The 15,291-nt window shown below is 32.8% G+C and overlaps 2 protein-coding genes across 2 annotated transcripts; both read right to left on the bottom strand.

Moving 5' to 3' along the window:
* Positions 1-2,592: 2,592 nt before the first annotated feature.
* LOC131007014 (receptor kinase-like protein Xa21) lies at positions 2,593-13,268 on the bottom strand. The gene is made up of 4 exons (XM_057934159.1): positions 13,194-13,268; positions 12,792-12,863; positions 3,201-5,201; positions 2,593-3,106 (listed from the first exon to the last, which is right to left on the bottom strand). Exons 3-4 carry the CDS (start codon positions 5,086-5,088, stop codon positions 2,736-2,738), a joined length of 2,259 nt encoding a protein of 752 aa, XP_057790142.1. The 5' UTR covers positions 5,089-5,201; positions 12,792-12,863; positions 13,194-13,268; the 3' UTR covers positions 2,593-2,735.
* A 574-nt stretch (positions 13,269-13,842) lies between these two features.
* On the bottom strand, positions 13,843-14,954 carry LOC131007013 (LRR receptor-like serine/threonine-protein kinase EFR). The gene is made up of 2 exons (XM_057934158.1): positions 14,223-14,954; positions 13,843-14,155 (listed from the first exon to the last, which is right to left on the bottom strand). The coding sequence occupies exons 1-2, from the start codon at positions 14,926-14,928 to the stop codon at positions 13,959-13,961; spliced, it is 903 nt and encodes a 300-aa protein (XP_057790141.1). The 5' UTR covers positions 14,929-14,954; the 3' UTR covers positions 13,843-13,958.
* Between the last annotated feature and the right edge of the window lie 337 nt (positions 14,955-15,291).

The raw sequence follows: 15,291 nt of genomic DNA, 5'->3' as shown, positions 1-15,291 counted from the left end.
TATAAAAGTGATAAAGTAGGAGAGAAAAGGTAATAAAAGTGACAAAGTATGAGAGAGAGAGAGTAATAAAAGTGATAAAGTAGAAGAGAGAATGTAATAATTATTACCCAAAATGGAAACGTGTCAAGATTCGTGGGACGGCCCAAAAAGGAAAACGTGTCAAGATTCGTGGGACAGAGGGAGTAATTGATTATTCAGGATATATATAAAGAAAAGAGTTAATATATAAAACTATCCACTTTCATGTTGTAAAGATAAAAATTGTCCACTAAGGGCGTGTTTGATATTGGCTAATACACTGTATTAGCTAGTTTAGTACAAATCAGTCTGGTGTTTGGTATTATTGAAGGAATTGGTGGCGTTTCCGCATTACTTCTCGTTTAGCTTGGAGACGGGGGTGGAGTTAGTGTTTGTTCCTTTTTTTTTTATTTGAGGGATTTCTGTGTTCTTAAAAAATAATGAGTAGAATTGATGTGTGATGGTGAATTCCACCCAATCTAATTAATATTTCTCTTATTTCGCCATGTTCTTCTTATTTCTCAATTTTAATTTGATTTTACGACCAAATCAATGAATTCACAATTTAATATTCTTGAATTCACAACTTTATGTTTTTAAATTCAGAACTAAATCTATGAATTCACAATCAGCTCGATGAATTCACAACTTAATGTTCTTGAATTCACAACTAGCTCGATGAATCACAACTTAATATTGTTGAATTCACAATCAAATCTATGAATTCACAACTAAAACTCGAATTCACAACCAAAATAATTTCTAGTTTTAGTCGTGAATTCAAATTTTAAAAATTCAAATTCACAACTACTTGAATTCACAACCAAAATAAATTCTTGTTGTGAATTAAATTCTGGTTGTGAATTCGACTGATTGTGAATTCACAACCAAAAAATTTTGATTGTGAATTAAATTTTGGTTGTGAATTCACACTCAGTCGAATTCACCACAAAAAAAAATTCTGGTTGTGAATTTGACTAGTTATGAATTCACAATCAAAAAATTCTAGTTGTGAATTAAATTTTGGTTGTGAATTTAACTGGTTGTGAATTCACAACCAAAAAATTCTAGTTGTGAATTAAATTAAAATTGTGAATTCGACTAGTTGTGAATTCAGTCGAATTCACAACCAAAATTTTGGTTGTGAATTCGACTGGTTGGGAAATGTGAGATTTTTTAAAGGGGTAGTGTTTAAAGGTAAAATGAAGTGGACATTTTTTTAATTTTTAATGTGAAGGGCATTTTGGTAGCAGTGAACATTTTTTAAGTTTTTTATTTTAGTGGATATTTTTTATTTTTACAATATGAAAGTGGACATTTTACAAATCCACTCACTAAAAAAAATTCATTAAATAAAAAAAGTAAAAATAATCAAATTATAATTTTTAAATTTTTCAGTTAAAAATAATTCATAATTATTAATTATATAGGTAATGACTTAATTATAAATCTATCAAACATACTTAAACTATTAACACTAACTCCTTAAATCTCGTGCTGAAAATAAACGCCTCATCTTCGGTGGAACGGAGAGAATATTTTATACATACTTATACAAGATTTAATCACACAATTTAAGAAAGTATTTATTTTAAGTATGTTTGATCAACAAAAAATTCAAACGTTATTGTGTATGTCGAGTAAACAATTGGATTTAACAGTTCAAAGTTAATCTATGGGATAAAGAGTGCACATAGAATACATTGCTGAGGAAAAATATATTTTATACATATTTACCCAAGATTTAATCACACAGTTTAAGAAAGCAATCATTTTAACTATGTTTGACCAACAAAAATTCAAAAATTATTGTGTATATGGAGCACACAATTTGGATTTAACAGTTCATAGTTAATGGGCTAAAGAGTGTAGAAATGAATCATGATCTTGATATCAGGCTTACGTGGCTAATTTGGTGAATAGATGGTGAGCGTAAATGGATTTACATTTGAAACAATGTAGGGAAGAAACTTTGTCGTTCATGGAGTTGAGTTTTGATAATTTGATAGTACAAAAGTTTGTTGAATACAGTGATAATTAAGAATACAACTTGAGAAATACAAAAAAATATATATCTTGTTCCGACATTAATCGGTAATAATTGGTATTGTATATGGATGGCTTGTGCTCTATCGTACTATTATATATTATTGTGTGTGATTCAAACTAGGATTTGTCTCCATTTTCTGATGAAAATGATACCCAAAGTGAAGAACATGATCAAAAGAGCCATAAGAGTCGAAAACAAGAAAAGAATAAGAATGATTATCACTCTGATAATAAATGTAGAAATAGGTCAAAGAAGAAATTAATCTAAGAGTTGAAGATGAAACTATTCATCAAAATTTTGGAGGCTAAGATTGCGTCAAAAGAAAAATGAGACTAAAGGATAAAACAATCTATAATCTATATAAATATTTTTAATGTTTTAACCACAGAGAATAAACTGTTGGTTATGAATAGAATCACCCTTAATCTAAACTGTTGTGACTTGTTATCAAACAATACAAGACCAACAGTAATTAGCAACCATAATACCATATGCGAGCTTCCAGGATCATCAAACCAAAGTAAGGAAACATCTTATATTAGAAAATTTTGAATAATTGTAGAATGTAAACACACAATCCCATAATAATATATATATCTCAGAAGGCAGCAGAGAACTGGAAAATTCGAATCTATATACTAAGTATTGCTATAAGTATTATCCTTAATCAAGATCTGCGGCTTTGCCTCTTCTTGGCTGCTTCTAGTGTAACTTTGAACTTGTGCAATGAAGCTGCTACTTGCATCATGTTGATTCTCTCATCGGGTGAAAAGGCCAAACATTTCATCACCAAATCAAAAACAGACGACACACATTGCTCCATTGCAGAGAAATGTGGATCTTGTCTTGATAGCAAACCAGGCGCCACAACTCCACTCATCCTATTTTCTTGTAATGCTTTCCCCACCCACTCCTTTAAGCCCATTTCCGCGCTGAACATTTCATCCGTTGGCTTCTTACTCGTAAAAATCTCTAACAACAATATCCCATAGCTATATACATCCCCTTGTGTGGATACTTTTCCTTCTGATCCATACTCTAATCGCATCACACATGTTTATCAAAATAAAAATTCAATAATTATTATCTACAACAAGAAAACAAAGTTATATATATTTATTGAAATGGTTACCTGGTGCTGCATAGCCGATAGTTGCCATGGTTATAGTATGAGTGACAGCTTCCCTATCCTCAAACAGCTTAGAAATGCCAAAATCACCAACATGAGCAGTCATATCTTCATCAAGCAGCACATTGTTGGGCTTTATATCACAATGCACAATGGTAAACGTGTGATTGTGGTGAAGATATTCCAAGGCCAACGCGACGTCTATGGCTATGTCCAACCTCTGCATCAGATCCAAAACATACACGTCGGAATGCAGCCATTTGTCCAGACTCCCATTAGGCATGTAAGCAAGAATCAAGGCCTTGAACTGCTCGTTGCTGCAACAGCCGAGTATCTTGATCAAGTTCCTGTGTCGAATGGTGCTCAGTATCCGGCTCTCCGTGTCAAAGCTCTTGAGCGCTCCTTCCAGTTCCAAGTTGAACACTTTGACTGCTACCACATCTGTTTCATTACTAAGCATTGCTTTGAACACTGAGCCGAAGCTCCCTCTTCCCAGTAGGTTTATCTCACTAAACGAGCTCGTCCCCTGCGTGAGTTCTCTTTCTGAGACAATCTTCCACGACACTCCCACAGATGAAACATCAGCAGAAGCTGGAGTATTTTTTTGTCTGCGTCTCTTTAGCAGGAAAACTAGGATGAGCACTAAAATCACAGCTGCAATGAAGGGTGGCACAACATATTTCATTATCAGAGCAACTGTTTCCGATCTTGATCTTCCACGATTTCTCGGACAAGGTGGCACTTGAAATCTTGCAGCGCCGCATAGACCAGAGTTCTGAACAAAAGATTCAAAACTGAAGTTGGCGAAGCAACCCCCATCTGGAATCTTTCCTTGCAATTTGTTGTAAGAAACATTGAAAGATTCGAGACCCAGATTTTTCAGAGATTCGGGTATCACGCCAGAGAGATTATTACTGGATAGATCCAGATTCGTCAAGCCTCTGACCTTCCCCAAAGATTCAGGGATGGATCCATTCAACATATTATTTGACAAAAACAAGGACTCGAGTGATTCACAACCATCAATCGTGTTTGGAACGTTTGCTGAGAACTTGTTAGAAGACAAGTCTAGGTAGTTGATAGCCGTCAAACTTCCGATTTGATCAGGAAGTTGACCGCTCAGATAGTTTGATGACAAGTCGAGATTTATGAGCCCTGGAAGATTGAAGAAGTTGAAAGGAAGTGTGGAATTCAGCTTGTTTGAGGCAAAAGAGAGTGTTTGAAGGGATTTAAGTTCACCAAAACATTCAGGTATTGAACTTGTGAGCATATTACCACTCAAATATAACTCTACCAAATTACTGATTCTGCAAAGATGATGAGGGATATATCCTTGCAGCTGGTTACCATAAAGATATAATATTCCAAGTTGCTTCAATTTTCCAATTGTGGTCGGGATTGATCCTGTGAATTGATTCCCAGATAAATCCAAAGTTTGCAAACTGCTTAAGTTTCCAATTTCAGAAGGAATAACCCCTCTAATGCCGCAGTTAGATGCTGAAAAAGTGACAAGAGAAGTAGATAAATTCCCAACGGAAGATGGGAGGATACCATTCATCACTGAATTGTTTGATATTTCCAATATCTCCAAATCGCGACAGTTAGTCAATGAAGAGAGAAATGTGAGTTGTTGATTGGGAGATTCAGTTGCTGTCAAATTATTTTCCCAGAGGCGAAGGTATCGCAGATGTCTTAGATTACCCAAGTCGGGGATGGAGCCAGTGAATGAGTTTCTGTTCAATTCCAACATAATAAGCTGAGAAGCGTTGGTGATGGAGGTTGGAATTTTGCCGGTGAGTTTGTTAAAAAATAAAGAAAGCTTCACAAGTGAGAGCCCCATGTTTGAAGGAAGGCTACCGGAAAACTGATTCTGCTGAAGAGAGAGTTCCATCAAACTTGATAAATTGAATATGGAAGAAGGGATGGAACCAAACAAGAAATCGTTGAACGACGCCGTTAAGGACTCGAGGCCTGCTAGATTACCAAGCTCTTCCGGCAATTCACCTATCGTAAAAATACCCATCAAAACATTTTTTTAAACTCAAACGGAACAATACCCATCAAAACATTAATTTGAGTATTTGGACTTTTTGCGACACAACATGCTTTATCAGATATTTGGTGTTTATGCACTTATCCTTAAAATATACTTCCAATTTATGATTATGGAACGTCCACAAAAAACATTTTTATGTAATTTATAAACACTACCCACAATATATTTATACAAAATACAAACATAAAAAATGTTTTAGGTACAAAATATAAATTATCTATTATATTTCTATTATATATTTTAAGGGTAATTTTATAAATAAAATATTATGTATTTATAAGAATACGTTAATTAAATATTATACTAAATCTATTTGATATATATATATATATATATATATATATATATATATACATACATACATAAATGGGTGGATCTTGTAGTATCCGCTCCCACGTAGTATATAGGTCCAAATCTGAATCATACATTTTGTTACGTGGCACACTATAAGCATGCAACACGTGGCAGATGTCTTCTATGACAAAATACACACAGAGGGGTAAAGTAAGAACAAAAGATAATAATAATAATAATAATAATAATAATAATAATAATAATAATAATAATAATAATAATAATAATTTTCTCGCACCGCTCGCCGCCTTAATTATGCATATAATTGAATACAAATATATATATATATGTGTGTGTGTGTGTGTAAATTCATATATGCATAGTGTTGCACATAGGGCGGAGCTAGGGGTGGGCAGAGGGGTCACTGAACCCCTCGGGATTTTTAGAAATAATATGGGTATTTTCGTAATTTTATAAATATATTAAAAATAAAAAATACTCTGTGATTTTATCTACATGATTACCATGATGAGCTATTTTATACTGTAATTGATATGTAAACTTTCGAGTTGAATAAACGTTTTGAAGAAGTGAACTCATAATTAATTTATGCATATCATGCTTGGATTTGAATCCTAGAGATTTATTTTTTGAATGTGATATTGAAAGTTACTTTGTCTTACAAAGTTTTATCCATCTTAATTTTTTGAAGTTATTTTGTATGAACTTGAAAGTCAATTTGAAATGTCTTTTTTGTAATTTAAATGACATTATAATTGTGTTAATGATAATTATTTTTTTAATTTAATTTATTTTTTATTTAATTATTAATTTTATTGAAAAAAAAGTTAGGCCCCTTGAATCGAAAGTCTGGCTCTGTCACTGGCTGCACTCAACTATGCATAACACTAGGCGACCCGTCAAGTGTCTCTTGCCGCTGCTCACCGCCTTAATTATGCATATAATTGAACATAAATATCATATATATATATATATATATATATATAGAGAGAGAGAGAGAAGAGTTCTATGGAGAAGCAAATATTTGCCAAGAAAAGAGAAGCAATATCAGTCATTGATCTTATGTAATCTAACGGCTGAGATTGATTCGCGCCATGTTCAACGGGAATTTGTGTTGAACATGAACAGCCATCGAACCCCCCAGCCCCAAAAGTTCATGACATGTTCAACTACTTTTCTATTTTTCTACTGATATGTTCATGACATGTTCAATGCTTCTCTATTCTCTATTTTTTTTGCTTCTTCATAGAAACTAACCCTATATATATATAGGGAGAGGTTCAAGAAAGAACCATAAATAAAAAAAGAACAGAGAACCATTTTCAGCCATTCGATTATCAAGATCTACGGTGGATGTATCATCTTGTTGGATGAATGCATATCCTGGGTTCGAATCCTGAAGGGAGCAATTTTTTTTTTTTTGGAGTGCATTAATTTTAACAGCGAATGCATCAATTTTTACAGTGAATGCATTAGATTTGATGGTTCTCACGTTCTCACAAATAATATAGTTCTCTCTAGAACCACACCCTATATATATATATAGGGTGCGGTTATAGTGAGAACCACAATTATCGTGAGAACATAAGAACCAATAAAATTACTGCATCTACTATACAAATTAATGCATCCGCTATTAAATTTAATGCATCCGAAAAAAATAATTTTTTTGCTCCCTTCAGGATTCGAACCCAGCACCTGCATCCATCCACCAAGATGATGCATCCACCGTAGATCTTGATGATCGAATGGCTTAAAATGGTTCTCCGTTCTTATTTTAGTAGTGGTTCTTATTTGAACCTCTCCATATATATATATATATATATATATATATATAAACATATGTGCATAATTTTGCACACAAATATGCATTGTACTAGGTGATCCGTATGGTGCCTCTCGCCGATGCTCACTGCTTATGCATATAATTGACCACAATTATACATATATGCATAACGTTGCACATAAATATGCATATTTGTATATAACAACATGAATATTTGAATATATATGCATATTTAACATTGCATATTTCGTGAGCGCTGCGAAAAAATATTAATATTTTCTATTTTACCTCTCTGTGTATTTTGGCTTGAAAGATCTCTGCCACATGTTATGTTTTTAGTGCACTACATAAACACAATCTGAGGTTTATATTTGGATTTATATACTACACATATAAAAAACACATTGTGTTTACACAAAACAGGAAATATTAATTTTGAATATTAAAATAAATATTTTTTATCTGTATTTTTTTTTGCACCATTCGCGAAATATGGAACGTAAATATGGTTATAATTAAATACAAATATACAAGTTATTACATGCATATATGCATGATGTTGACACATGGATAATTCTTAATTTATTATTTGACAGGTCGCCTTGTGCAATGCATATTTGTGTGCATTGTTATGCATATATGTGTTCAATCAAATGTATAATTAAGGCGATGAGCAGCGGCAAGAGGCACCTGTTGGGTCGCCTAGTGCAATGTATATTTATGTGCAACGTTATGCATATATGTAGGGATGGCAATCGGGTACGATGGGTACGGATAGTGACTATCCATACCCATACCCACGAACTAAATGGATAGTGATTTTTAACTACAAAACTATCCATGAATATCAAATGGTATCCAAACCCGCCACCCGCGGATACCCGTTACCCGTCGGGTATCCGCGAACTCGCTATTCGGCGCGTATCCGTCACCCGCTATCCGTCGAATACCCGCGAAATAGAATTTAAATATAAATTTATAACAAATTTAATACAAAAAAAAAAAATCAACACAAATAACATAGTTCAAATATATTTTAAATCTAAAATGTGGTGGCCCATATCTAATATGTAAATCTAAAGTTCATATTTTAAATATATTTTGTGGGTATTTCACGGATATATGACGGATAATTGACATGTATTTTTCACGGATAATCGGATTTTGCGGGTATGGATAGTAAGTATCCAAACCCATACCCACGAACTAAATGGATAGTGAATTGCAACCACGAAACTATTCGTGGACATCAAATGCCTCTCAAACCCACCCTAATAGGTTCGGGTTTTCGCGGATATCCGTTACCCACAGGTAGATTGCCATTCCTACATATATGCGTTCAATTATATGCATAATTAAAGGGCTGCGACGAAAGGTACCTGACGGGCCGCCTCGTGTTATGCATATTTGTGTTCGATTATTTGCATAATTAAGGCGGCGACGGTGTGAAAAATAAAAATTCAGACCAGTTTTTTATTTTTTTAATTTCTTAATTTTTTATTCCTATTTTATATCTATGTGTAGTTTGTCTTGTAAGGCCTTGCAAGGCCCTCTTCCATGTATCATGTGCTTAATGCGTCACGTAACAAAATATGTGGTATAGATTTGGACCTATATACTAAAATAAGAAGAGGATTTACGGGATCCCACCCCAATATAAGGTTGTAAATGAATCAAATATTTTTGCTCGATTCGATAATTTGATTTGAAATTTAGATATTCATATTTAAAATTATTCTATTTGTATTCGATTACTATTATCATTATTATTATTATTATTATTATTATTATTATTATTATTATTATTATTATTATTATTATTATTATTATTATTATTATTATTATTATTATTATTATTATTATTAATCTAGATTATACCCCATAAGTATTTTAATTTTATATTTGTAATGTATTTTGAACTCAATTGTATACGTCTAGTACCTATTAATTCATTTAATTAAACTCTATTTCAATATACAATAACATACATTCATAACCTTAATTCATTTTTTTTATCAATAAAATTTTATTCAAAAAACTCAATGGTACCAGGAGTACCAAAAAACATACATATCATTCATTTAAATATACAATCATACATATCATTCATAACTCTAATTCATTTAAGATTCCTCAATTGAAGAGTGATTAGTTGGGATTCTACTTAAGATTCTTGATTCCAAACAAGATTAGTGAAGATTCGGTTAAGATTCTTCAATTGAAGAGTGATTAGTTGGGATGCTACTTAAGATTCTTGATTCCAAACTAGATTAGTGAAGAGCCTTGTTAAGATTCTTCAATTGAAGAGTGGTTAGTTGGGATTCTACTTAAGATTCTTAATTCCAAACTAGATTAGTGATGAGTCTTGTTAAGATTCTTCAATTGAAGAGTGATTAGTGAAGATTAGTGAAGAGTCTTGTTATGATTCTTCATTCTTCAATTGAAGAGTGATTAGTTGGGATTCTACTTAAAATTCTTGATTCCAAACTAGATCGATTAATGAAGAGTCTTGTTAAGATTATTCAATTGAAGAGTGATTAGTGAAGATTAGTGAAGAGTCTTGTTAAGATTCTTCAATTGAAAAGTGATTAGTTGAGATTCTACTTAAGATTCTTGATTTCAAACTAGATTAGTGAAGTTTCTTGTTAAGATTATTCAATTGAAGAGTGATTAGTGAGAGTCTTGTTAAGATTCTTCAATTGAAGAGTGATTAGTTGGGAAATGAACGCCGTCGAACGGTGGAGTTTTGCCAAAATTTTACCGGCGGCACGGTGCCACCGCCGCCGGTAATGTTGACCGGATGGCGGGGTGCTATTGCCGGACGTCACCGGCGATCTCCGCCGTAGGTATTTCTGGCCGCAAATTGTGCATTTTTTTGTAGTGTTAGATTTACATAAAAATTCTATTTGATTTCATTTTTCGTCGTTACATTAAAAAGTATATTTTTAACTTTTCTACTAAAAAGAAAGAAGTAGATCTAAAAAATACTATAACAATATAACAATTCATTAAATTACATAAAAAAATTATGATTTTATCTTCCATCACTACATTAATTAAAACTCTAACTTTGGCTTTCTACATTGAGACAATATCTCACTCTAGCCTTTCTCATATAGAAAATGGAAATTATAGCAATGTAAATAAAAATATAAAAATAGTAGCCATTTTTCTTATTAATATGTGCTTACACGATTTATACGGATATTTATTTAATCAAAATTTGTGTAACAATATTATTTTTAGGCATGTGTAACAATGTTATTTACAGTATTACACAATCAAACTATGTAAATAACATTGTTACACAAATTTTAGTTTCACATAAAATTCATGTAATATAGCTACTATTTTTATATTTTTATTTATATGGCTATAATTTACTACTATTATATGCTTTTGTCTAGAATAGGCATTGTCTCTTTATATATTAACTATATATAGTGAAACTTATCATAATCATTGATGTGTGTGAAGTTATCTATTTTCGTGTCGTTTACTGTTGATTTTTCCTTGATATTACCCAAGTTGTTGGTATTTGGCGCAGGAATTAGATGGATTGGAAATAAATATTAATAGATGTCGAGAGATGATAGAAGTCGAGTTTTTGGATGAAGTTCGTGTGAATTTTGAAGATGTTTGGAGATTGGACTTGGAATTAATTGTTTAAAATTTATTTAAGCCCTTAAACTCTTGTTTATGTTAATTTGGGACTTATTTTTGGAGAGGGCTGATAAGCCCATTATTTGGCGTAGGGCGGCTGAAAGAGATTGAAGGAATTTATTTCCTTATAAATCTAATAGATGCAGCCGCCACTTAAGAACAACACATTAGAATTACTTTAGTGCTTTTACTTTTAAGGTGATTTTTTGGAGACTTGGTGGATACTAATTTTGAGAATTGCAAAATTGGAGAATTGAAGTTGACTCTCACTTTAATCAAGTGCGGCAGACGTGATTTCTTTTCTTCAAAATTAGAGTTGGTTTGCTTTTTAATTCGGTTATTTTCGTGATTATTTTATGTTTGCTTCAATTTGTTTTATTGTTCTTAATTTAATTATGAGTAGCTAAATTTTTAATTCGACGAGAATAATGAAATGCTAATTTATCAATTTGTGAGACCTAATTGATTTTAAAATTGGTTCCTATTGATTCCGATTAATTCTTTATTTTTAAAGATAATTTTGATTTTATTTAAGTCTGATCAACTTAGATATAATTGGATTAAAGTCAATGAGCACCTCCAATCCGTAATTGTTGGAATATGGCTGATTAGTGATAAAACTACCGTGTTCGTAGTAGGAATAAATTGGTGAATTGATTATTACTAGCGTATCTAGGATAATTGGTCTAAACTGGGTTCCTTCCTCTTAATGCTATTAGAATATTAAATTGTCTCCGGTTCTCTTATATTTTAATAAGAGAAATAGGGAGGTCTGGCGTCTCCAACTATTTATCGACACAGTAAGTAGGAATTGGGGTATGTCATTGCGTACCACGGTATCCTATAACTTGTTGGTTGATAGGGATTAATTCATCTTTGCGTCGATGATCAGAGATTTGAATTAGTGTGGATTTATTCGAGCCGAGTTACTTTTCATTATTATTTTCTAGAGTATTTTATTTGATTTAATTTGCTTTTTTTAGTTGATAATTATTTTCTCAAAATTAAGGCGTGGTGGCTACACCAAACTAGGTCTTTAGGAAATTGGATGATTTTACCTGCTCTCTGTGGTTCGACCCTGCTTATCATTATACTCACTTAATTCTTGATAGTATTGCAGGAATTATTTGGTGGATATGGCGTCCACCAATCATTCAACTTTAACAATTAATTAATGTGAAGTTCATGAATTGTGTGTAATGCACATATTCTTGCTAGTTATCTCGCTTAGACGAGTACTCTTTTTCCTGTTTATGATTTTGCCCTATGAGTTTTCTATAAAGAGGTTTTAACGAGGCTCCGCCCTTAGTCTGATTTTTTTGTGCTTTCAAGGGTTTTAGATTTTTTATATATATATACAACCACATTTATATATCCACTATGATGAATCTCTTTATCCACTTTAACATTATCTTTAGAGTGAGACTCTTTTTAATTGCACTTATTAATCATTTTTATTAAAATTTGTGTAACTCCACATATATGGTATATTTTTTTTAAAACAGAGGATGTATATATTTTATGGCGTGAAGTTTGTTCCAAAATTGTTTAGCTTTCATAAAATGCAAACCAAAATAGAAAAAGCATGTGAAACGAAGAGTAAATGTCGTATATTTTTTTTTCTCCTTTGCTTTAGCTTTTATAAAATGACAGCATTTTGGATGAGGTGGAATAAATAAAAGTCCACCTCATTGGTGTGTGCCAATGTAGCATTTCGGTTCCGAAAATTCGTTCCTATGTAATAAGTTAATAATGTACAAGTTTAGAAACATACCCGTCAACTTATTGGAAGCAAGATCCAGCTTTAATAGTGAAGTGAGGTTTCCGATTTGCTTTGGTATGTAACCTAAATTATGATACTGACAAAGTTAAACATAAAATTTTATAAAATGATGAAACTATTTGAAAGATGGAATACAGTGAAATTTGAGATTCAAGATTAATTGAGAAAATATATTTAACAGATATTGAGTCGTCGGTATGTGAATTTAATTCATAATTTAGATTATGGAAATTAGAACCAAATTAGGACTAAAATTAACAAAATTCGAATTGGGCTGAGAAAGGGATTTCTTTTTTATTTCTAATTTTTCTTTTTTCATAAAAACTCGCAGCTGTTAAACTCCGTATATGTGGAAAGTGATTTCTATAGTACTTCGAAGCAGTGATTATATACCTGTCAATTTGTTTTCATAAAGCAGCAGATGATTCAAGGATGTAAGATGTCCAATCTCCTTTGGTATGCCACCTGTCAGTTTGTCATAGGATAGCAGTAGTGCAGTGCAATTAATTACACCAATATGCCAGAAACAATTTAAATAATGTTTTCGCCTCTATCGGGTTACGGATTATTCGAGTGCGGGCATCGGATTGAAAATTTTTTCGAATAAGAAATTTTAACTCTAATCCTAAATGTTCGGGTTTCGGGCTAGCCCATCGAACGAGTCGAGCTCAAAAAAATTTTGTTGATAATATTATATTTGTAATAAATAAATACACGCATAAATAAGTATCATTTCAACATCGACTTGCATAATAACTAATATGCAAGTCTTAGAGATATAAAGATGCGATATTTTTATTAAATAAGTATCATTTTTCAATTTTTATATCTAAATATTTTATTTTATGTATTAGATTAAATATACAGAGAAGCGAAATCATGAGTATAACTTTTTATATTTAATTTTTAACATCGAATCAATATACATTTCACAAATTTTTGAAAAAAATATCTTATTATACTAATTATCATAAGCAAAGTAATGAAGTTGAAAATCAATAATAACGAGAAAATTTTCATATAATCAAGCGAACACGTTATATTCGGGTCAGTCCTATAGGATTTCGGGTTAATCGGACCGGCCCACACAGATTTCCGGCTGGATTGACATCCCAACTTATTATAACAAAGAAGTGAGATAAAATGGAATGTTTAATATCACGAAATTCTGAAGGAGTAAATAGATATATAGTCCAAGTTGTTGAAGGCACCTGCTAAGTTGTTGCTGTACAGATGCAACTCTTGGAGGTTGGGTAAACTGTCCAAATTGGTGGGGATGCTTCCAGAGAGATTGTTGCTGAAGAGGTACATGGATTCCAACGAGGAAATGTTGAAGATAGAAGGCGGAATATTTCCTATCATGGAAAATGAATTAATATGAATAAAGCTGTAGATATATAGAGTAATTAATTAATTAATTACCTTGGAGATGGTTTTGATATAGAGATAAAAGCGTAAGCATGCTCAAATTCCCAATTTGAGTTGGTATGCCGCCACTGAACTGGTTGATCGACAAGCTCAGCTCCTCCAGCTCTGTGCATTGGTATACTCTGGTCGGAATATTCCCATGAATTTGATTCTCTCTGAGAAACAATCTCTTCAGTTTGGGAGAATCAATACTGCATATATCACTTGGGAGCTGGCCTGATAGCTTGTTAGATCTGAGATCAATCTCTTCCAATGCAGACATGTTTGTAAAGATAGCTGTCGGTATCTCTCCACTGAGGTTGTTAAACGCCGCGTTTATTCCCTTCAAACGCCGCAGTTTAGAGAGCTGAGTGGGTAAGGTGCCCGAGAAATTGTTGGAGCTGACGTCCAAGGAGCGGAGAAACGTTAGGTTTCCGAGATGCGGAGCGAGGTTTCCCCAGAGCGCCAGCCCAGAGAGATTGAGGGCTGTGACCCTCCGGTGTTTGGCGCCGCACGACACGCCCGCCCACTCACACACGGAACTACTACTGTTGCTCACCCAGCTCTTGCTCAACACACCGTTTGTGTCTACAGTGATGGCATTTTTGAAAGCGAGTAGAGCATCTTCATCACTGCTCAAATCGAATGCCCGTGAGGACAAGATGTTTGAAATTAAAAGCACAAGTTTAAAAGAAATTAACAAAGAGGTGCCCATGCCCATGGACTGCAATTTAGTTTTCTTAATGCATTAACAAGCCGTCCAGCCTAATTTATACTACTACTAGTTAGTGAGAGCTAAATGAAGTAGAGATATGTGAAGTCTTCAAGCTCAAGAATGAAGTAATTAAACAAAGAAAAGCCATCCACACATTTTGTCTTCATTTTCAAGTTGAAATCATCTCTATCAAAATTAATCTCCTTGCTCAACTTGAGGGAACCAGGATTTCTGGAAGTCTTGATTTTCAATTAAGTTGACCGTATCAATCAAGATTTTTCTTGCTCAACTTAATAATTAATTAAGGATTACTGGTGACGACCTCGTTTGGTTTTCAGTAAATGATTATGTAGGATAATTTGTAATCAG

The sequence above is a fragment of the Salvia miltiorrhiza genome, chromosome 1, assembly GCF_028751815.1.
Source record: "Salvia miltiorrhiza cultivar Shanhuang (shh) chromosome 1, IMPLAD_Smil_shh, whole genome shotgun sequence".
NCBI classification, from domain to species: Eukaryota; Viridiplantae; Streptophyta; class Magnoliopsida; order Lamiales; family Lamiaceae; genus Salvia; species Salvia miltiorrhiza.
The sequence above is the reverse complement of the archived record's forward strand: the minus strand, read 5'-3'. Positions and strand labels throughout refer to the sequence as shown.

Bases quoted from the DNA above. Each gene is read 5' to 3' on its own strand.
- LOC131007014 (XM_057934159.1), bottom strand. From the start codon at position 5,088: ATGGAACTCTCTCTTCAGCAGAATCAGTTTTCCGGTAGCCTTCCTTCA. The intron at 3,107-3,200 runs GTAACCATTTCA...TGATGCGATTAG, and splicing joins TATCGGCTATGCAGCACCAG to AGTATGGATCAGAAGGAAAA.
- LOC131007013 (XM_057934158.1), bottom strand. From the start codon at position 14,928: ATGGGCATGGGCACCTCTTTGTTAATTTCTTTTAAACTTGTGCTTTTA. The intron at 14,156-14,222 runs GTAATTAATTAA...TTTCCATGATAG, and splicing joins ATATCAAAACCATCTCCAAG to GAAATATTCCGCCTTCTATC.